This window comes from Grampus griseus, assembly GCF_964374135.1.
Source record: "Grampus griseus genome assembly, chromosome: 7".
Lineage (NCBI taxonomy): Eukaryota > Metazoa > Chordata > Mammalia > Artiodactyla > Delphinidae > Grampus > Grampus griseus.
The window spans coordinates 65,250,162-65,274,368 of record NC_139001.1 but is presented as its reverse complement, the minus strand read 5'-3'; the positions used below and the strand labels follow the sequence as shown (position 1 = coordinate 65,274,368).

General features: G+C 33.9%; 1 protein-coding gene across 1 annotated transcript in view; it reads right to left on the bottom strand.

Moving 5' to 3' along the window:
• SCN7A (sodium voltage-gated channel alpha subunit 7) overlaps positions 1-24,207 on the bottom strand; it is a gene marked incomplete at its 5' end in the record, with an annotated part of 59,833 nt that overhangs the window by 2,786 nt on the left and 32,840 nt on the right. Inside the window, 9 exons of the mRNA XM_082658698.1 lie at positions 1,628-1,898; positions 2,214-2,311; positions 3,842-3,983; positions 4,743-4,796; positions 5,556-5,834; positions 15,474-15,581; positions 18,838-19,011; positions 21,335-21,504; positions 23,030-23,135. Of these exons, the coding sequence (XP_082514824.1) occupies positions 1,628-1,898; positions 2,214-2,311; positions 3,842-3,983; positions 4,743-4,796; positions 5,556-5,834; positions 15,474-15,581; positions 18,838-19,011; positions 21,335-21,504; positions 23,030-23,135 (1,402 nt within the window). The remainder of the gene's footprint in view (positions 1-1,627; positions 1,899-2,213; positions 2,312-3,841; positions 3,984-4,742; positions 4,797-5,555; positions 5,835-15,473; positions 15,582-18,837; positions 19,012-21,334; positions 21,505-23,029; positions 23,136-24,207) is intronic.

The window sequence follows — 24,207 nt, the reverse complement described above, 5'->3', positions numbered from 1 at the left end:
TTTCTTATCTAAAAGCTGACTCTATCTTGAGGACACTATTTCCCTTGCAACACTCTCAAGCACAGATAACTCACTCTTTCCCATTCCACATTTCTCAGGGTAGAAAGATGGAACAAGCAAGCATCCTTCCCTCTTTCCAATGTGATTTTCAGATACTTTTCCTTCACATTAATTTTATAAACAAAAAAGAAAATTTTGAGTTTGTGGACCATGACATTCAACTCTACCATCTCCTACCATTCCTTGGTTCTATGATCTATTCATTCTCCCTCACTCATATTCATTGGAGACTTTGGTACATGGCTCACTGTCACCCTTTCCACCCCAGCACCTACCATCAACAACCCATTGAAAGGCTAGCCCTCCAGTATTTGGCTTTCTTAAATTTTAATAATCTCCATCATTTTACTGTAGACACACCCATCTATGGCCACATTCTGCACCCAGGATACCTGACCTTCTGAGATCTCAAATTCAAACATCTTTATCTCGGACTGCAATTTCCTCTCCTTCTAGATGTCTGATTCAGTAACTCTCATTTCAATCTCATAGGGCTCTTTAATTCTGTTTTCCTCTGTTTTCTTCCTATCAGCCCTTTCCTGACTTTACATACTTTTCTAGCAAGCTTCTTGTACTTGTCTATCAATATTAGCTGCACTGCCTCTACTACCAGCTGATGAATGAATTTTCTGGGAGCACAACTGAGCAGTTTATCTACATTTTTCACTACTGACTGCATAGAATAGTACTTGACAATAACATTAAATATTGTTTCTACTCTTATGGAGATAACATTATAGTATGTGTCTTATGGGAGGCAGACAATAAACAAACTTTTCTCTGCCTAAAACACTTTTATCTTAGATTCTTGGCTACCTCCTTATCCAATGGGTCTCTATTTAGATTTTTGCTTCTTCCGTGAAGTTTTCTCTGATCTCTACTTACTGATTAGGTGGTCCTTGCTCTGTTGTGCTGTTGTGGCACCCCATGCTTCTTCCCTTATCATAACCTTAATAGCACAACATTAACATGTACTGTTTAATTATCTGCATCCCTTGATAGATTATAAACTATGTATATACAGGAATTATGCCTACTTTGTTTGTAACTGAATTCTTTGCACACAGCATAACATATATTCAAAAAGAGGGTAATCAAGTATATTTGTTAAATAAAGGACTGGGATCTCCAGAGTAAGAGAAAACTTGTAACAAATTCATTAAACCCTAAAACTCTAGTGTTGTGAAAGTAGCAAACAGTTTTAGAGATTAGAAGAAAGGGAACAATAATGAGTTTGAAAGGTTATATCATGCTAAGACATAAAGGTCCTTCTAGTGTCATCTTAGAAAAATAATGTATGTGATATACTGAAGGGGTAATTAAGCATTTATCTGGTGGTCTGTGAAGTAAAGTCTATGTATTAATTCAGAAAGTATTTTTAATATCTTATATCTGTCAGGCATGTGTACATGTATGAATGTAAAAATGTAAGGCATTCCTGCTGGAAATAAAAAGGATCCCTACCTGTTTTGCTTATTAAGAGACTATATCTCAGGAGATATTTACTCTAAGAGCTTGCCTGAATTAATATTATTACAAATGAAAATTTGACTAAACAAAATCTTACCTGTCATAGAGAAAACAACCACCATAAAATCAAAAATGTTCCATCCATTGGTGAAATAGTTATAACGGAAAACGATGAGCTTTAGTACACATTCTCCAGTGTACAGTGTAACAAAAACTGAGTTAATCCAGTAGACAGCAATGTCAATTTTGGGGTTCTGTTCATCACTTTGTATCATAATGGTTATTGCTTGGAAAAATATAAGAACCATGATGATGATATTAAAAACTTGATTTGTTACCAAGTCAAAGACAAATCCTTGGAACTTGTTCTGTGTGTAAAGAAAAAAGGTGTAATATTTTTATTAATAAGATATTTATACAGACATATTGTCTTTAGATTTACAGCTTCCCTCCCAGCATAAATAGGAAAATAACTGAAGACTAAGTTTTTACCAAGCAATAACTATAGCACAGAGTAAAAGCAAACAGAAAGACCATCAAAAGCTCTTTCAAAGACTATATTTTAAAAATTTTGTCAAAAGCATTTGTTGTTAAGAATTTTAAAAACACAACTTCATTTGTAAGAGAGAATATATAAAGGAAACTTTTTCAGAACTTAAAAAAAAATCTAGGTATTTCCTTACTCCTGGGCGAGGTACTGGTTTTTGAGAGACTTCACACATCAGCTTCTTCAGTGCATGGTATTGTTTCTTCTGTTTTACTGTTATAAAGATATTTGAGCCTCCCAGGTAAATAAAGGGAAGAAAAAGATATTAAAATCATATTTAATCCAAATTTCATCTTACATTAATATGCGTTTTCGAAAGCTTGGCAATTATTGATTTAATCCTTTAAAAAAGGCTTAACTGCAATGAACTAAATCATGTTTAAACATGTCTGATCTTCTGCACAAAAATTCATACAAAACACAGAGTATACACTGGAAATGATTGATAAATATCTTTTGATGAACTTTCCTGTGGGTAGTCAACCCTATTTTAACTTTTTAGTTACTGAGGCCGACCTCTTGTTAGAGACAAAGGAGAAACAGCAGAGGATATCTGGAAAGGTGACTAAGAAAAGTTGAACTAAAAAGCTAAAGGTAAAGCTGGTTTATACCTTTTAATAATCAGGAAAAAATATAATTGGTCATATATGTGTTTTTATATGTTCATACGTTACTTAATTTTCCAAATACTATTAGAAGATACTTTTCACTATTATTCAAAAAGCACCAGTGTTTACCTCTTCATTGAACCTTCTAGGGATTATTCATCTTTGTGTTTCTAGTGCTAATTTCAGTATCTTATACAGAATATGCAAAGTGAATAAGAGGTGAACATTTAATGTGTTAATCTAGGAATTAGGAATTGTTACTGCCCATGGCAGGACTTGCTCACTTAAAATTGACAGGGGTCAGTTTGAAGTCCAGAAGCAAATCCTAGGATATCATCCCATTAGGTTGAAATCCCTAGGAAGATGAAGCATCCGATCCAATGAATATTTCATTTGACCACTGATCTTTCTAATCCCATCTAATTAGTGCAGACTCAGAGTGGTTTGTTTACCAGATTCTGCATGTGGTTAAGCTTTGATGACATGGCCAGAGATGGAATTTCAAGATTAAACTCTTCTTTTCTTTGATTTACCATAAGGCATTCCTACACCTAATAGAAAGTAGGGCCCTGAGGTTAAAATAAGTGAACTTATATGACTTTTGAGATATTTGTATTAATAGAAGCCCTGAAGGGAGTCTTTGTGTGGAGATGGCACCAAACATGGGTTGTTCAATTCTGCCTCTGAATTCTCTCTTATTTGTTTCGAGCACTCCTATTTAGGTCATGTAGTTAGGATTTATGACTCTACTTCTAGCAGAAAAAGCTATTTCAACCGACAAAGATGTCTCTGCTGGTTATGACTCTGAAAGCTTTGAGTATATCAGAGAGTAAAAAAGTGTGGTTTATTTTTCTTGAACATCTTCAGATATTTGTGCAGATGCATAACAATGTTATTTTTCAGCATGTCATTATTTACAAACCCATATACAGAAACATTTGTAATTTTTAACTTTTAATCTTGTCTGTCCTTATTTAAATATAGAAAACAATGTAAAAGTGAACATTTCAGCAATATTCATCAATCTGCAGAACATCAATCATTTTTTTAAAGATTAGTACCAAATAAAAACAATATTAAGCTGGATCCAAAACTAATTATTTGAAGCAGAACATTTTTTTCCCCTCAGACATTGATGAACAAAGAATATTTATACTTATCTTTACTTTATGTTTGTTGAAATTAGCAATAATAGCACCAATCAACATACTCAGAGGAAGAAATAATCCAATGATAATGAAGTCAATAAAGTAACAACACATGTAGATGTTGTCTTCAAAATTAGGCTGCATATCTACCTAAAAGTTAAGTTAAAAAATAAGTGAAATAAGGCAGAACATAGAGGATTTTTAGGGCAGTGAAAATACTCTGTATGATATTATAACGAAGGGTATATGTTATTATACATTTGTCCAAACCCATAGAATGTACAACACTGAGTGAACCCTATGAACTATGAACATTGGGTGATTATGATGTGTCAATGTAGGTTCGTCTTTGGTAAAAAATGCAGCACTGTGGTGAGGAATGTCAATAATGGAGAGGTGTGCATGTGTGAGAGCAGGGGTATATGGGAAATCTCTGTACCTCCCTCTCAATTTTGCTGTAGATCTAAAATTTCTCTGAAAAAATTGTTTTTAAAAATAAAATAAAAAGTGAGAAAATAAGCAAAATATTTATACTGACCTTTTAAGACTTAGAAAATAATTTATGACAAAAAAAATACAACAGTGATACTTGAGGCAATATTTCCTCCTTGGTCTTTGGTGAAGAGATATCATGGCTTTTATTTGAATTTTAAAATTTATTGCATTGGTTTAATCATTGTTATGATAATCCTTCAAATGGGTCTGTTTGGCCTCAACCATTGTATATAATCCTGGAAGGAGTTCATTGTTCATGAAATATTCAATCTGAAATGTATTTAATTTCTATCTAGCATAAGCATTTGCTTTTACCATGTTAATTACTCAATTATTGCTTGTGTCCTGTCCTTGAATTGCAAAAATGGCTTTGTGTGAACCTTAACAGTGGCTCTAGGATTATATTGTACTTACACCAATAGAATCAACTGCTGAATTCATAATAGTGATCCATCCATTAAATGTGGCCTGTAAAAATGGCACGTATTTAATTTTTATGGAAATCTTATGCTTTGTGGCAAATAAAAATTAAAACTCAATCTGTTATTAATACAGTAAAGCATTTGATTAGTAAGGCTGACCACACTTCAATATACTGTGTAATTGAGATCTTTACCACTTTCATTTTTACATTTATACTGTCTATTAACAACTATTTAAAACTACTTAGCTTAATTGTAGTTAATAACTTAAAATATTTTAAGATAGTATTAATAAAAAGAGAGAGAGAGAGCACTGGTTAGATAGATAGATAAATGGTAAATAAATACACGCTGCCCAAGTGTCATAGTTAGTTGTAACTGCTGTATGTGTGCTTTACTATGACAGAGGTAAGACAGGAATTATTCACCACCTTATATCTGCTAGATATTGGGGGACCAAGTAGCCATTCCTCAAAGTACTAAGTAGAAACAAAATAGCAGTAATCTGAGTTAGATCAAAAATTGTGAACCTATTATCTCATCAGTGGTAGAGGAAATAGCTTTGGCCAGTACCTGTCATTTCCTCCGTTAGTCCTACCTTTATTTCCACTTCCTTCTCCCAACAGAGCAAGGACTTTTGTCTTTCTAAATGAGCTTAGTATAGTATGTCCCATAACATGTATCTACTAACTAATAATTGCTAAAATAATTTAAAACCAACTTTATTAAGCACCCACATTTTGTCCTTTATGTTCACATACAATATGAATGAACATGTAATTCACAAATTCAAACATGTACTTACTACTTGAAGCAGTGAAAGGAAACTGATTCCAACATTATCAAAGTTCAGTTTTGCATTCTCCCATGGCATGGATTCATTAAACACAAGGCTTTCACATTGACTTCTATTCATGACTTCAGATATAGGAAACCTTTCTCCACTTGTTGGGTCAATGCATTCATAGAATGTGCCAGCAAATAAGTGTACTCCTATGATGCTAAAAGCCAGCCAGATCATAAGGCAGACCAGTAACACATTCCATGTGGGTAAAGTTGTTTTTACCAAAGCTCTCACTACCACCTGGCATATAAAAAACAAACATGTAAACTTTAGGCAAGAAATGTGAAAGTGTTTTAATTAAATTGGAAATATTTATTAATGTAATGTCATATTGAAATAACAACAAAAAAGACCATCTTTAAAGATTTAATAGATCACATCTGGTATTTGAATAACCTAAAAAACAAATTTCAATTAAAAATATATATTAAAGGCCATGAGCCTGTGCTCTAGTGTCAGCCTCAGTGCACCCCAAGTTACCTCACCACCCACACCTGCCCAGACTGTCCTGCTGCCTACTGCCTGAGCAATTTCAGTGCTAATTAGATGATACCAGCCTCAGATTGCTGATCTTTCTGGAAAGTTTTAACTGTGGAGGAGAAAGGAAATGTCTTAGCTTTAGAAGATAGGCCTGCCTTGAGGGAGTGGCAGACAGGTTGAGGGGGCTGGATTTCTAAGAATTAGAGAGAGGCTGGAAGAATATAATAGGTCCTGAGGGCTTCTGAACCCCAACCAGGTCAGCCCAGCACAGCTTCACCCAACACGACCCTTGGAAGGGAAGAAGCGAGGTCCTGGTTTATTAAATGTGAGGAGTAAAATGCCTGCAGTAGAACTAAAACAATCAGAGTGGTTGATGAAAGAAAGAGAGAGAGAGAAGAGAAGAGAAAAGAAGAGAAGAGAAGAAACGAAAAGAAAAGAAAAGAAAAGAGAAGAAAAGAAAGATTGAAATGTTCGAGTTTTAACAAGCTGCCACGTGATAACCATGTGCTGGTCTTAAGATCACATTTTGAATACAGTGTGGCTGACAGGGTCGTGGTGCTCCGGCTGGGTGTCAGGCCTGAGCATTGGAAGTGGGAGAGCCAAGTTCAGGACAATGGATTACCAGAGACCTCCTGGCCCCACATAATATCAGTTGGTGAGATGTCTCCCAAAGATCTCCGTCTCAATGCTAAGACCCAGCTCCACTCAACGACCAGGAAGCTCCACTGCTGGACACCACATGCCAAACAACTAGCAAGACAGAAACACAACCCCACCAATTAGCAGAGAGGCTGCCTAAAGTCATAATAAGTTCACAGAAACCCCAAAACACAACAACAGATGTGTTTCTGCCCACCAGAAAGACAAGATCCAGCCTCATCCACCAAAACACAGGCACCAGTTCCCTCCATCAGGAAGTCTACACAATCCACTGAACCAACCTCACCCACTTGGGGTAGACATCAAAAACAACAGGACCTACAAACCTGAACCATGTGAAAAGGAGACCCCAAACACAGTAAGTTAAGCAAAATGAGAAGACAGAGAAATACTCAGCAGATGAAGGAGCAAAGTAAAAACCCACCAGACAAAACAAATGAAGAGGAAATAGGCAGTCTACCTGAAAAAGAATTCAGAGTAAAGATAGTAAAGATGATCCAAAATCTTGGAAATAGAATAGAGAAAATACAAGAAACGTTTAACAAGGACCTAGAAGAACTAAAGAGCAAACAAACAGTGATGAACAACACAATAAATGAAATTACAAATTCTCTAGAAAGAATCAATAGCAGAATCACTGAGACAGAAGAATGGATAAGTAACCTGGAATATAAAATAGTGGAAATAACTACAGAGTAGAATAAAGAAAAAAGAATGAAAAGAATTGAGGACGGTCACAGATACTTCTGGGACAAAATTAAATGCACCAACATTTGAATTATAGGGGTCCTAGAAGAAGAAGAAAAAAAGAAAGGGACTGAGAAAATATTTGAAGAGATTATAATTGAAAACTTCCCTAATACAGGGAAGGAAATTGTCATTCAAGTCCAGGAAGTGCAGAGAGTACCATACATGATAAATCCAAGGAGAAACATGCCAAGACACATGTTAATCAAACTATCAAAAATTAAATACAGGGCTTCTCTGGTGGCGCAGTGGTTGAGAGTCCACCTGCCGATGCAGGGGACACAGGTTCGTGCCCCGGTCTGGGAAGATCCCACATGCCGCGGAGTGGCTAGGCCCATGAGCCATGGCTGCTGAGCCTGTGCATCTGGAGCCTGTGCTCTGCAACAGGAGAGGCCACAACAGTGAGAGGCCCGCATACCTCAAAAAAACAAAAAACAAAACAAAAAACAAACAAACACACCCAAAACAATTAAGAAAATGGTAATAAGAACATACATATCAATAATTACCTTAAATGTAAAAGGATTAAATGCTCCAACCAAAAGACATAGGCTGGCTGAATGGATACAAAAACAAGACTGTACATATGCTGTCTACAAGAGATCCAGTTCAGACCTAGGGACACATACAGACTGAAAGTGAGGGGATGGAAAAAGATATTCCATGCAAATGGAGATCAAAAGAAAGCTGAAGTAGTAATTCTCATATCAGACAAAATAGACTTTAAAATAAAGACTATTCCAAGAGACAAAGAAGGACACTACATAATGATCAAGGGATCAATCCAAGAAGAAGATATAACAATTGTAAATATTTATGCATCCAACATAGGAGCACCTCAATACGCAAGGCAAATGCTAACAGCCATAAAAGGGGAAATCGACAATAACACAATCATAGTAGGGGACTATAACACCCCACATTTACCAATGGACAGATCATCCAAAATGAAAATAAGGAAACACAAGCTTTAAATGAGACATTAAACAAGATGGACTTAATTGATATTTATAGGATATTCTATCCAAAAACAATAGAATACACTTTCTTCTCAAGTGCTCATGGAACATTCTCCAGGATAGATCATATCTTGGGTCACAAGTCAAGCCTTGGTAAATTTAAGAAAATTGAAATCGTGTCAAGTATCTTTTCCAACCACAATGCTATGAGACTAGATATCAATTACAGGAAAAAAATACAAACACATGGAGGCTAAAAAATAGAGTACTAAATAACCAAGAGATCAGTGAAGAAATCAAGAGGAAATCAAAAAATACCTATAAACAAATGACAATGGAAACACAACAGCCCAAAACCTATGCGATGCAGCTAAAGCAGTTCTAAGAGGGAAGTTTATAGCAATATAATCCTACCTCAAGAAACAAGAAAAATCTCAAATAAACAACTTAACCTTACAACTAAAGCAATTAGAGAAAGAAGAACAAAAAACCCTCAAAGTTAGCAGAAGGAAAGAAATCATAAAAATCAGCAGAAATAAATGAAAAAGAAATGAAGGACACAATGGCAAAGATCAATAAAACTTAAACCTGGTTCTTTGAGAAGATAAACAAAATTGATAAACCATTAGCCAGACTCATCAAGAAAAAAGGGAAAAGACTCAAATCAGCAGAATTAGAAATGAAAAAGGACAAGTAACAACAGAAATGCAAATGATCATAAGAGATTACTACAAGCAACTATATGTCAATAAAATGAACAACCTGGAAGAAATGGACGAATTCTTAGAAAAGCACAACCTTCCAAGACTCAACCAGGAAGAAATAGAAAATATGAACAGACCAATCACAAGCACTGAAATTGAAACTGTGTTTAAAAATCTTCCAATAACCAAAGTCCAGGACCAGACAGTTTCACAGGCAAATTCTATCAAACATTTAGAGAAGAGCTAACAGCTATCCTTCTCAAACTTTTCCAAAATATAGCAGAGGGAGGAACACTCCCAAACTCATTCTATGAGGCCACCATCACCCTGATACCAACACCAGACAAAGGAGTCACACACACAAAAAAAACCTACAGGCCAGTATCACTGATGAACATAGATGAAAAACTCCTCAACAAAACACTAGCAAACAGAATCCAACAGCACATTAAAGGGATCATACACCATGATCAAGTGGGGTTTATCCCAGGAATGCAAGGATTCTTCAATATACACAAATCAATCAATGTGACACACGACATTAACAAACTGAGGGAGAAAAACAATATGATAATCTCAATGGATGCAGAAAAAATTTTCAACAAAATTCAACACCCATTTATGATGAAAATCCTCCAGAAAGTAGACATAGAAGGAACTTACCTCAACATAATAAAGGCCATTATATGACCAACCCACAGCAAACATTGTTCACAAAGGTGAAAAACTGGAAGCATTTCCTTTAAGTTCAGGAACAAGACAATGTTGCCCACTCTCACCATTATTATTCAATGTTTTGGAAGGTTTAGCCACACCAATCACAGAAGAAAAAGAAGTAAAAGGAATCCAAATCGGAAAAGAAGAAGCAAAACTGTCACTGTTTGCAGATGACATGATACTATACATAGAGAATCCTAAAGATGCTACCAGAAAACTTCTAGAGCTAATCAATGAATTTGGTAAAGTAGCAGGATACCAAATTAATGCACAGAAATCTCTTTCATTCCTATACACTAATGATGAAAAATCTGAAAGAGAAATTACAGAAACACTCCCATTTACCATTGCAACAAAAAGATAAAATACCTAGGAATAAACCTACCTAAGGAGACAAAAGACCTGTATGCAGAAAACTACAGATGCCAATGAAAGAAATTAAAGATGGTACAAACAGATGGAGAGATATACTATGTTGTTGGATTGGAAGAATCAAGATTGTGAAAATGACTCCACTACCCAAAGCAATCTACAGATTCGCTGCAAACACTATCAAACTACCATTGGCATTTTTCACAGAATGAGAACAAAAAACTTCACAATTTGTATGGAAACACAAAAGACTCCGAACAGCCAAAGCAATCTTCAGAAAGAAAAATGGAGCTGGAGGAATCAGGCTCCTGGACTTCAGACTATACTACAAAGTTACTGCAATCAAGACAGTATTGTACTGGCTCAAAAACAGAAATATAGATCAATGGGACAGGGTAGAAAGCCCAGAGATAATCCCATGCACATAGGGTCACCTTATCTTTGATAAAGGAGTCAAGAATATACAATGGAGAAAAGACAGCCTCTTCAATAAGTGGTGCTGAGAAAACTGGATAGCTACATGTAAAATAATGAAATTAGAACAGTCCCTAACACCATAAACAAAAATAAACTCAAAACGGATTAAAGACCTAAATGTAAGGCTGGATACTAAAACTCTTAGAGGAAAACATAGGCAGAACACTCTATGAAATAAATCACAGTAAGATCCTTTTTGACCCACCTCCTAGAGAAACGGAAATAAAAACAAAAATAAACAAATGGGACCTAATGAAACAAAGGTTTTTGCACAGCAAAGGAAACCATAAACAAGACAAAAGTCAACCCTCAGAATGGGAGAAAATATTTGCAAGTGAAGCAACTGACAAGGGATTAATCTCCAAAATATACAAGCAGCTCATGCAGCTCAATATCAAAAAAACAAACAACCCAATCCAAAAATGCGCAGAAGATCTAAATAGACATTTCGCAAAGAAGGTACACAAATTGCCAACAAACACATGAAAGGATGCTCAACATCACTAATCATGAGAGAAATGCAAATCAAGACTACAATGAGGTATCACCTCACACCAATCAGAATGGCTACCATCAAAAATCTACAAACAATAAAGGCTGGAGAGGGTGTGGAGAAAAGGGCAACATCTTGCATTGTTGGTGGGAATGTAAATTGATACAGCCACTATGGAGAACAGTATGGAGGTTCCTTAAAAAACTAAAAACAGAACTACCATAGGACCCAGCTATCCCACTACTGGGCATATACCCTGAGAAAACCACAATTCAAAAAAGAGTCATGTACTACAATGTTCATTGCAGCACTATTTACAATAGCCAGGACATGGAAGCAACTGAAGTGTCCATCGACAGATGAATGGATAAAGAAGATGTGGCACATATATACAGTGGAATATTACTCAGTCATAAAAAGAAACGAAACTGTGTTATTTGTAGTGTGCTGGATGGACCTAGAGTCTGTCATACAGAGTGATGTAAGTCAGAAAGAGAAAAACAAATACCGTACACTAACACATATATATGGAATCTAAAAAAAAAAAAAAAAGGTTCTGATGAACCTAGGGGCAGGACAGGAATAAAGACATAGACGTAGAGAACGGACTTGAGGACACGGGGAGGGGTAAGGGTAAGATGGGACGAAGTGAGACAGTGGCATGGACATATATACACTACCAAATGTAAAATAGATAGCTAATGGGAAGCAGCCGCAGAGCACAGGGAGGTCAGCTCGGTGCTTTGTGACTACCTAGAGGGGTGGGATAGAGAGGGTGGGAGGGAGGTTGAAGAGGGAGGAGATATGGGGGTATATTTATGCATATAGCTGATTCACTTTGTTATAAAGCAGAAACTAACACACCATTGTAAAGCAATTATACTCCAATAAAGATGTTAAAAATATATATATTAAAAATCCAGATATTCTCAAAATTTTTGTACTAAAAATATTGAAAGACAACAGGGCTGATTGGTATAAATACTAGAATACATAATTATTTCACTTATTTAACTCGTTTTTCCATTTTCTCTATTGTGCCAGAAATGGGCAAGACAACTGAACCTGTGTATATGTATGAGATTATTTAGAAAGCATATAAAATGAGAGTGAAATAAGCCTGGATCTAATCTTGGGGATTCTAACTTCAGGGAGGATTAGCCTATAAAGGAGATGGTGAAGAAGTGGAGGGAAAATAAGAGGAAGACCAAGAGATTGTAGAGATTGTAGATTCTTGAAGCCAAGGCAAGAGATTGTGTCAAGAAACACTGAATGCGCAGCTGTGCCTCTCAAAATCATAGATCTCCTCTCTGAACCACTGTCTCTAGTGACCTACTCCAGAGTGGGTCATTTGGGAAATGAATCTACCATCTAAACTTAAATATAACAATAATCTATGATCACTGTCTCCATTTCCTCAATTCCTTCATTCTTTAAATATTATTGATACATTCAGAATTTTATTCTTATCAGTCCACTAAAGCTGTTATGGTGAATGTAAACCAGTGGCTATACCCAAAAAAATATTTTCAATCTTTGCTACCTCTTTATCTTTCCTTTATCATCTATACTTTGACTCCTTTTCCCCAACCTCACTTCTTTCTCTCTCTCTTTTTTTCCCTGAGGGAACCTTCTCTTTTCTACCATTCTAACCTTCCCTTCCCTCAGCCATTACTGGATACGGAGCCTTTTGCCTATACTTTCTTTCTTATATTCCTTAGATTTCTGTCCTTGAATTAATATTTTGATTTTTAATTATGCTTTTAATTACATTTAGTTTTACTTCTAAAACTAAGTCACAGATCCTTTGTTGACATTTAGATATTTTGAAAGGCCCACTGATGCTTCTGATGAAAAAAATGCTATGTCTATTAGAAAATACACACAAATGTAAGAATAAAAGCAATAGATATGGTTGAAACAAATATTTAAATAGTAAGAGCACCTGAAGCTTATTAAATACATAAAACATTAATTTTGTAATCACTTAGCTTCCTTATATACTCAGTTAATTCAGCTACAGAACTTCCAGAGGATGAGATGAAGTTTAAGATCTGGATCTGACCTTGACCTAAACATAATTATTTACCTGACCTCGAATTGTCCATGGCTACTCTCTCATTGCCGTTCTAATTAATGAATGGCATCAAATAGTAACAGCACTTGATTTTTGAGAGGCAGCTTCCCTAGCAAATCGCTTCCTACTTTTCTGTGAATCAAGGACAGAAAACTTGCTGATTTTGATACTTTTTTTTTCTCTTTGTATCTAAATTTATTAGGATAAAGAAACGCTGATATTATGCCAGAACGTTTTGTAAAATAAGGAAAAGTAGTCTAGTTACATTCATTATCTAATTTCTGTGTGTTAGTGTATATCTGTACATGTGTTTTGCTTTATTTAGGTATAATTTACAAAAATTGTGTAAATTTAAGATGTACAAGGTGATGTCCTGATATATGTATAAATTGTGAAATGATTCCTACAATCAAGCTAATTAACACATCCATCACTTCATATAATTATCTTTTCGGGTATGTGGTGAGAAACATTTAAGATCTACTCTCTTAGAAAATTTCGAGTATACAATGCAGTATTACTAACTGTAGTCACCATACTGTACACTAGATCCCCAGAACTTATTCATCTTATAAATGAAAGTTTGGACCCTTTGATCAACATTTCTCCATTTCCCTTACCCACAGCCCTTATGTTTTAATAGGTCATGTGTAGTTTATAGCCCTAGAATATACTATGAAATTATCTTATCACTAAACTGAATTTATGCTAGAAATTTGGCTGTATTGTCATTCCTGAATCTTACAGATCTTTTCAATCATTTTCTCCTTTTCAGCTTATTTTCCTCCTTGTTTTGGTTAAAAAGCACTGGGGAATATCACCACCTTGTGGACTTCCATAACGTTGTTAATAAAGTGTTTCGTAAGTCATAATGTAAATTACAATTAATATTCAAAATTTTTGTTTTCTAGGTGTATGATAACTGGAATTTTTCTGTATTTGCTACATGATCAAATATTTCTTTCCCAACATTAGCACATCAAATGTATTTGGAGAATAGGTTGACCAGTCACAGATTCATATTAATTACAAAAATATTGTCAATCATGCATTTGCATATATATTAAAATATAATTAACATACTTAAAACATATACACATGTATACACAACTGTGTATCACATAATCATATTATATTGAATCATATAAAGATGGTACTATTAAAATTTTGGAAGTATGTTTTAGGTAAAACACATTTTTTAAATTACTTATATTTCTGTTTAGATTTATAATAATCACTCAAAGTTTGAAATAAAAATAAATATCTATTTTTTAGCCAAGTGGAAGGAATTTAAGTATTGAGTTTCTTAATGAATGGCAGTTTAAATGTAACATACAATGTATCAACTAAAAAAACAATGCAGCTTAAACATAAATAAGTTTCTTATTGTTTCCACCTACATTGGATATATGATATTCCATAGTATTAGTCAAAGAGGCAGGCTAATGTTAAATAATCCATGTAAATGACAAATGCAAGGAAATATAAATGTATGATTACAAAATAAAAGGTAAAATACTACTCTCCCATTTCTGCATATAATTGATCACTGTATAGCTATATAATTATACTAATTGTGGTGGTCATAGACTCTGCTTTTTCTTCTAGGTTGAGTCATATGGGACTTCCATTATAGGCTCAAAGATTGAACATTGGCCATTTTATATGGTGCAACCTATTAGTTTCCCTCACATTGTTCAGAAGAAGTTTTAACATGGGAGTGAGAGAGAGAAGACTGGCAAGAATTCATAATTTGTGACGTGTGACTTAAAAGTGAATTTATTTTAAAACTCAAACTGTTATTTCATTTGGTAAATTAATAAGTGTGTATGATGTCCTTATAATTTAAAAAAGTTAGCTAACTGATCAACATTTCATTTTCTATCAGTTATATTTTTAACATGGACATCATTTCATTAATACTTCTATGTATCAGTGGGTTATTACTTTTTTCTCTCTCAACTATTAATTTTTTGCTTATCTTTATTAGTTTTTGTATCTTATGAGCAATAAAAGCCTAAAATGTTAATAAGCATAACTAATAAACCTTTCTTCTGTATTTTTAATTAGTAATATGTAAGACTTTTGTATTAATATTGTTAAAGATACAAATGTGAAGACAACATGATTGTTAATTTATGGAGAGTTATTAATCCTAAATAAAAACCTACAGATTAGAAACTTTTCTCTTACCTTCATTCTTTCAAATTGAGATAGAACTCTGAGTGCTCGAAGGAATTTAATGGAAATAAGTGGTTTTAGTTCTTCCCGAGATTTGCCTATTAAGCTAAGACAAAACACCTGGGTATATCAAAAAAGTGAATAGAATTTAATTTTAACTTTAATCAAAACAATGTGTAAAAAACTTTTATTATGGAAAAGATACAGTCAAAGCCTACTAAGAAATTTATGAAATATTTTAATATACATTTCAATATATCTTAATGATGACCTACAGAAAGATATAAGAAAATTATTCTGTGTTAAAATCACTTAAAGAAAGATAAAACTATTTTCTGGTAATAGGAATATATGCTATCGAGATAAACAAAAGTTTGTATATTTGAGATTCTTTATGGTCAAGGCTTAATATTTATATCCACTTTTTATTTTTAAATTAAATTAAGAATCAGTTACATGATTATTTGCAATATAGTAATAGTACACAATGTATTCATTAAAACAAAATTTGGAATATATTTACATATGAATCTAAATATGAAGATGGTTAAGATGATATAAAAAATAGGATTTCAGAGAAGAGGCATAAAGAAGGAAATGAATACTGTTAAGTCCAAGTACTAATTACCAAAAAATGTAGCAAGATTCTAAGGTGATTTTTTAAACTAAACATATATGTATAAATATGATTCAAATTCTAAAAAATTAACGGAGATTGAGCAAGGTGGTATAGTTATGATTAACTTTTGTTGTATCTTCATATTTTCTGTATTTTCAAGGCAATATAAATGAAAAAAATTACTCTCTTTTACCCCATGCTAAAGAGATTATCTTGAAGTGGACTTTGAAGTAAGGGTATCATTTATATAAGCATGGAGGGATGTGGACTCAAAAGAACAATACCAGGAAACAGGAAGGTGGGTTGCAGGTGTAGTATGGTTTGGTTGAAGTAGAAGGTTAATTGCAAGAATTAATTTAGAAGACAAAGGTCAGATATTGTAAGTCATTATTTAAAGACTGAGAAGCTTCAATCATTGTTTATAGAATAGGGAGACATTTGTGCATTCAAGAAAAATTATTGAGCACCTAATATGTGACATGAATTGTTCTAGGATAACAATTGTATAGGATAAGGAGAGAACCAAACTGAGAAACTATTTTGCCTTAATGGAGCTTATCTTTCAGTAAGCAAAATCAGTGAGTAAATTATATTGGGCTGGCCAAAAGGTTTGTTTGGTTTTTTTCTGTAAGATGGCTCTAGTAGCACTTAGTTGTCTTTAACTTCATTTGAAACAATTTTGTTAGATTGTATTGTGACAGCTGTCATATCTGTGTGCATTTTTTAAAAACTTATCAAAATTGGTGAATTTTTGTGTAACCATTTTAATATTGAAGATGGAAAAAAAGAAGCAACATTTTCAGCATATTATGCTTTCTTATTTCAAGAAAGGTAAAAACGCAACTGAAATGCAAAAAAAGATTTAGCAGTTTTTGAAGAAGGTGCTGTGACTGGTCAAATGTGTCAAAAGTGTTTTGCGTGCTGGAGATTTCTCGCTGGATGATGTTCCATGGTTGGGTAGACCAGATGAAGTTGATAGTGTCAAATTGAGACATTAATTGAGAACAATCAGCGTTATACCATGTGGGAGATAGCTGGCATACTCAAAATATCCAAATCAAACACTGAAAATCATTTGCACCAGCTTGGTTATGTGAATCACTTTGATGTTTGGGTTCCACATAAGTTAAGCGAAAAAAACCTTCTTGACCGTATTTCTGCATGCGATTCTCTACTTAAATGTAATGAAGACATTCTGTTTTTTAAAAAAAATTGTGACAGGCGATGAAAAGTGGCTACTGTACAATAACGTGGAATGGAGGAGATCGTGGGGCAAGTGATGAACCACCGCCAACCACACCAAAGTCCAGTCTTCATCCAAAGAAGGTGATGTTGTGTATATGGTGGGATTGGAAGGGAGTCCTCTATTATGAGCTCCTTCTGGGAAACCAAACGATTAATTCCAACAAGTACTCCTCCCAATTAGACCAACTGAAAGCAGCACTCAGCAAAAAGCATCCGGAATTAGTCAACAAAAAACGCATAATCTTCCATGAGTTTAATGCAAGACCACATGTTTCTTTGATGACCAGACAAAAACTATTATGGTTTGGCTGGGAAGTTCTGATTCATCCGCTATATTCACCAGACACTGCACCTTTGGATTTCCATTTATTTTGGTCTTTACAAAATTCTCTTAATGGAAAATATTTCAGTTCGCTGGAAGACTGTAAAAGGCACCTAGAACAGTTCTTTGCTCAAAAAGATAAAAAGTTTTGGGAAGATGGAATTATGAAGTTGCCTGAAAAATGGCAGAAAGTAGTGGAACAGAAGGGTGAATATGTTGTTCAATAAAGTTCTTGGTGAAAATGAAAAATGTGTCTTTTATTTTTACTTAAAACCGAAGGAACTTTTTGGCCAACCCCATATAATATTAATAGGAAATGAAGAAAGCAGAGAAAGCACAAAGGAGTATTGTAGTGGTTGCAGTTTTAAATATGGTAATGCAGAAAGACCTAACTTCAACACTTTCTTTTCAGCAGACATAAATGAGGTGAGCCAGCAAAAATTTCAGGTGGAAGGAAGAATAAGTGCAAAGGCACTAAGATAGAAGTAATTTTGGCATGGTTTTGGAACTTCAAGAATTCCGGTGCTGGTGGAGCAGTATATAGACCAGGATGGGGGAAAGGGAGAGTAGCAGGACATAAGACTGGATCATGTAGAGACTTGTAGGCCTTTGATTGCAAAGACTGTAGCTTTTACTATGAGTGAGGGGTGTTTATTGGAGGATTTCAAGAAAAGTTACTTGAGCTGAGTTTCATTTTACAACAGTACAACATATGTGGTTGCTATGTGGAGAGTAGAACAAAGGCGTGCAGTGGTGGAAGCAAGGATCTCAGCTTGGAATCTACTGCAGTGATACAAATGGGCAGTTCTGGTAGCTTGGATCAGTGTGGTACTGGTGAAGGTTATGATAAGTAGTCTAATTTTAAATGTATGATTTAAAGGTAGAACCCATCTAAATATTTTAGAATGCTGATATTTTCAAGATATTCTGCAATAAGACTATTCTAATTAGCAGCAGGTTTATAGGCAATGATTAGAAGAATCAGGAGTTAAGTACTGAACTGTTAAAATTTTAGAATGAAAAGAAAAGGATGGATGTGAAGCATTACATATGAAGAAATATGGGATGTTGGTGACTGAAAATGTATATAGAGAGGGAAAAGAAAGACATAAGTAAATGGAAGAGTAAGTCAGAGTAAAGAAGGAAGAGTAAATCAAATAGCCTTTCAATTTTTTCTTTAAAATACGTACAATAACAACCATGAAGTCTAGTTGGTACCAGCCATTAGTGAAATAGGCTTTAAAACCGTATGCCATCCACTTTAGAAGCATTTCCAGAATAAAGATGTAAGTGAAGATCATGTCACCATATTCTAATAAGACTTTAATAGTCTTCCTCTGATCAATATATATATCTTCAAAAGCCTGTGGGTAAAAAATTTAAGGATTAGTGTACATGTAATTTCTATAAGCTCTTTTGGCACAGAGGGGAATGAAATCCCATCTCTAGATGGTGAGCATTGTCATAGGTTGTAGTCTCAAGGGCTTGTTCACTTGGTTTGGATTTATTCACACAATCCACATCTGTTTTCTGATCCCATGCCTGTAGCAGACATTATTCATTGATTCCAGAACCTCCAAATTGTGTTCTAATTAGTGATCTGAAAAGCCTCTCTCAAATCAATTAATCAAACTTAAGAGGTGGAATCTTTAGTCACATCTGACCTGGTTCTTGTCTCTAATTCCACATAGCCATCTCATAGATATATGCTATTGAGATTAAAGGAGCAGAGATAAACAAAGAAACAAAACCCCCCAAACCTGTGTTTTCAGAAATCCATGTTGCTATTACATGAAAAAGTCACAGAGTTTGTCAGATCAACCATTGGAAACACATGAATATGAAATAAAATTATAATGTTTTTCTAAAGTTTCTTGGTTTTAATAGATCAACCTCAATTTTACTGTGAAGGAAGCAAATTCTGATAATGTCATTCAAAGCAATTTCATAGTATTTTTTATCACTGTAAAAAAGGCAATAAAATATCAATAACCTCAGGCAGACTTGTTTCAAAGTGTATTTGAGGTCAAAGATTAAACAAGGATGAAAATAATCTTTGGTAAATAATGGTGTGACTCTTAAAAACCTATTAAATAAAAGTAAATATAAAATAAGAGAATTGCTGACTCAATTGAACGAATTATGGAGTAAAAGTGTTTATAAAAGCAGATTATAAATATCATCCAAAGTTATTTTAAAGGACTTTATTCATTACATGTATTTACTTACTGAATAGGTATATAATGTGAAATAATATAAAAAGATATACAGAAGTCTCTATTTCAATTAAAACATTAAAAAATAGGCAAAACCAATCTGTGGCAGTTGAAGTCCACATACTGGCTATCCACATGGAATGAAGAAGTAACTGTTAGGGTCAGAGTATGGTTCTGGAGCCCTGGTAGCATTCTATTTCTCAAGCCAGGTGATGGTTACATAGGTACATGCACTTGGTGAAAATCTTTTATGCTATACACTTAAGATTTTCATGCTTTTCAGTATGTGTGCTAAATGTCAGTATAAAGTTTACTTTAAAAATATTTGCAGTACAAAGTCTGGTTCCCAACCATGACTCTGTTTTGTGCATCTCATGATTAACTATTTCTTGTGTATCATTCTTTGATCTTCTTTAATTAAACACAAGCAAATATCAATATGCATTCTATTTTTCTCCCTTTCTTACATAAAATGTAGCATGCTGTACACTTTATTCTTTCTTTTTTTTCACTTATTACCATATCTTGGGGAATTGCAATATCAGCATGCAGACAGCTCTTGTATTTTCTAGGTAACTGCACAGTATCCCATTGGATGACTGTACCATAGCATATTTAAACAGTCACCTAATATGGTTTCTTTTTGTTTTTCAATCTTTTGCTATTACAAAAAATTCTTCAGTGCATAGCCTTGTAAATGCATTTAATATGTGTGAAGATTTTAAAATAATTTCCCTGAATTAAGATTCTTGGGTCAATGGGTAAATATATTTGCAGTTCAAAGGTTCTTAAAAGTATGTGCAGGGACTTCTCTGGTGGCACAGTGGTTAAGAATCCTCCTGCCAATGCAGGAGACACGGGTTCGGGCCCTGGTCCAGGAAGATCCCACTTTCCGCGGAGCGACTAAGCCCATGCGTCACAACTGCTGAGCCTGTGCTCTAGAGCCCTCGAGACACAACTCCTGAGCCCATGCGCCTAGAGCCCGCAACAAAGAGAAGCCACCACAATGAGAAGCCCACGCTCCGCAATGAAGGGTAACCCCTGCTCGCCGCAACTAGAGAGAAAGCCCACGTGCAGCAATGAAGACCCAACGCAGCCAAAAATTAATTAATTAATTTTACAAAAAAGTAAATGCAATATTTCTCTTTCCAATAGAACGGGTAACAAAGTACTAGCACAATATGTGCATTTTATTAAACTTTATTAAAATAAGAAAAATTGGGTATTTATTAACATTCTTTTTTCCTGCTATCATTCACATATTTTGAAATTATATTATTTATTTAATATTGAATGAGGCATATACAGACTTTCTGAGAAACTGTAATGTATGTCTTCCAAAACTAAAATCCTAGAATATGAAATTTTGTGCTATAATAAGTATTCTGGGGAAAATGATTTGGCATGGTGACTTCATGAATGTAGACTCATGATGCATTTTTTTTCCATAAAAATATGAACTCTCACTTACCAGAGCACCTGTGCTGAGCAGAGTGACAAGGCCAATGAAACACTTAAAACAACTGTTTTCTACTATCTTGCAGCAAGTTTTCCTTATGTTCTGCCAAATTTTTCTTTTCCTGGAGTCTCTGCTGATTTGAGCAGATGAAGATCTTCGTCCATAACCTGTCAAGAATGAAACTATTAAGAACAGAAATCTAGAAAACTCATGAAAAAGTAAACATTCCAAATGTTTTGGCAAGTATTTATTTACAGAGTCTAATATAGGTGGTTTCTGACATAAATATTTGATTTTTACCTCTATTGTAGTGACCACTGCAATCACTGAGGAAAAAAAGGAAAAACTTAGCTTGTGAGTTTGGTAACAGTAGGAGGAAAGAAATTGTGAAAGGAAGAGATGAATTAGAACATCCTCTTACCCTGCTGGACAGAGTCTGAAAATAGAACTCACCCCCACTCCTACAAAACACACACATGCATACACACAAGACACACACACATCATCTTCTGATTACTACATTTTTGTATAATGCCTGAAAAGTCATTCTCTGAAGATTCACATGGCATAACAAGCATTTCCATTTAAATATACAAATATTTATGACATGGTAAGAGGTATAATATCAGTTAAGTAAATTAAATTGATCCCAGCTCTTAGGTGGCATGGGAATGGAAATTTTGATTGAGACTCTTTAAGGAGCTAAGCTTGGAGTAATTTGTGGGTAGGGTACTGGTGTATGAGGTTGAATTCTACCTTCTCGTCAAGAGAGTTAGCATAAGGAAAACGTGAGGCTTGAGAAGGGTATGATTAACAGGTAAGAGAATGAAGAATGGAGGTGGGTGGAGTTTAAAGAGACACATTTTAGAATTTTATAAAATTTTACCTAGAGTCAATTTATACATCTTTGGTCAGAAAAATATAGAAAATGTTTCCTCCCTGGTCTTGTATGATACAAGTGCTATAACTCAAGCTACCAAGAGCGGATTCTTATTTTTGAATATAGGAATTTGAACATTTAGCAATTACCATTTTGATGATTTCCAGTGATTTCAAATGTTCAGAACCTACAGTTATTTGTTAATCTTGTTAGGAAACTAATTTGAATTATAAGTCATTGAGGGTTGCATGCTACATATCTATTGAGTTGGTCAACTGACAGAAGCCCCATACATTTCTTAATATTCATGTGGTATATAAAAATACATGACCATCACGTGATTTGTTTTCCTATGAGTATTTTAAATATTGACCCCATTCCACAAGTTATAAAAACATACACACGTACACGAATTTAATCTTTTTAATAATCCCATGAAGTCTTATTATTATTCTCATTTTACATGTTAGGAAATGAGCCAGAGAGAGGGTAAATAAAAGCTAGTAAATGGTGGGCTGGCATACGAACTCAGGCTGTCTGATTTCAGAACCAACACTCTTAACTACTTCATTAGACTCCCTAGGAAGTAGGCCCTTCCTCTCTTTTCCAAATACTGACTTTTTCTTAGATATTTATTATAAGTTTCTATCAGGATTCATATGGGCATGTGTACATGTGCATGCACACAAACATGTTCATGTGTGTGTATTCCTTAGTCAAATTACAAACTCTTTAAAATTAAAAGTATATTCAATAGTATTATTTAGGTTAAGAGAAATTTAGTCTAATTTCAATACAATTTTCAAAGGAATTAATTTTTTTCTTACCGTTTTTAAGACGCTTTGGCTTTCCACGTTCATAGACCATTTCTTCTTCTTCAGAGATAGAAATATCAACCGTACTGCATTCAGATGAGCTAGATTGCTTTACCTTCTGAAAAGTAAAATCCCACCAAGAAAGTTGTGATTAAACTTTCATCTACTCACTGTAGTTAAAGTTTATTTTATTTTCAGAAAAAAGAAAAATTATGTACAGAAAGACTACTGTCAGGAGTAAAAGACTTCAGGCCAATTTCATAATTGATATTAAAATGCATACATATCTCTGGGAATTGAAGTTTTAAAAAAATATTTAAAAAATTAACTTAAGATAAAATGATTTTTAGATTAAAATTAACATATTGTTAATAACACTGTTCTAAAAGATGTGCAGGCTATCTCAAATTTCTGAAAGGAAAGATCTAGGTAGAGTATACAAAAAAGAAAATTATAAATATTTTGTTCTACCTCTTTGTCTTTTGCACAGTAAGCATCAAGGAAATAAAATTAGAAGTTTTGTTTGCTTTAAACCATATACGGTCAATTGTAAGACATCATGGTGCTCAATTAAAAAAATAAAATATACAGCAGGATATTACTCTTAAATAAGCAAATCTCTTGAAAAATTATTTCATTTCCCTTCGTATTCTCTTTATTATTGATAAAATAAGGGTATAGCAATGCACTGATTTGGGAGTAGACAATAAATAAATTAATATTATATCATGTTTGAGCATTCAATGATTGAAAATTATACATTTTATATTTAAATGCTTTATTAGAGTTTGGAAAACCCTTGCACATAAATTATTTGATGACATTTTCCCAAAACTGTGTGAGTACTTTTATTCTAAATTTATAAATAAATCAATTAAGATTCAAAATTATAAATCATTTTAGTAAAAGATTATTTAATGGCCAATATATATTGCTACATTATGAAAAAACAAGTTACAAAATCTGATTTAAATTTTATGCTTTTATGAAATTTATATAGTTATATATTTGTAATAAAATATGAAAGCTTAAATACCAAAGAGAGTATGAATCTCTGAATTATCAGATCACATGTAATTTTATATTTCATCTTTGGCTTTTGGTATATCAACATCCTAAGCACTCTTGGGCTACATAATCTGGAAAGTGTTATAAATATATAAATGAATAAATCTTCTTTGAGTAGTTAA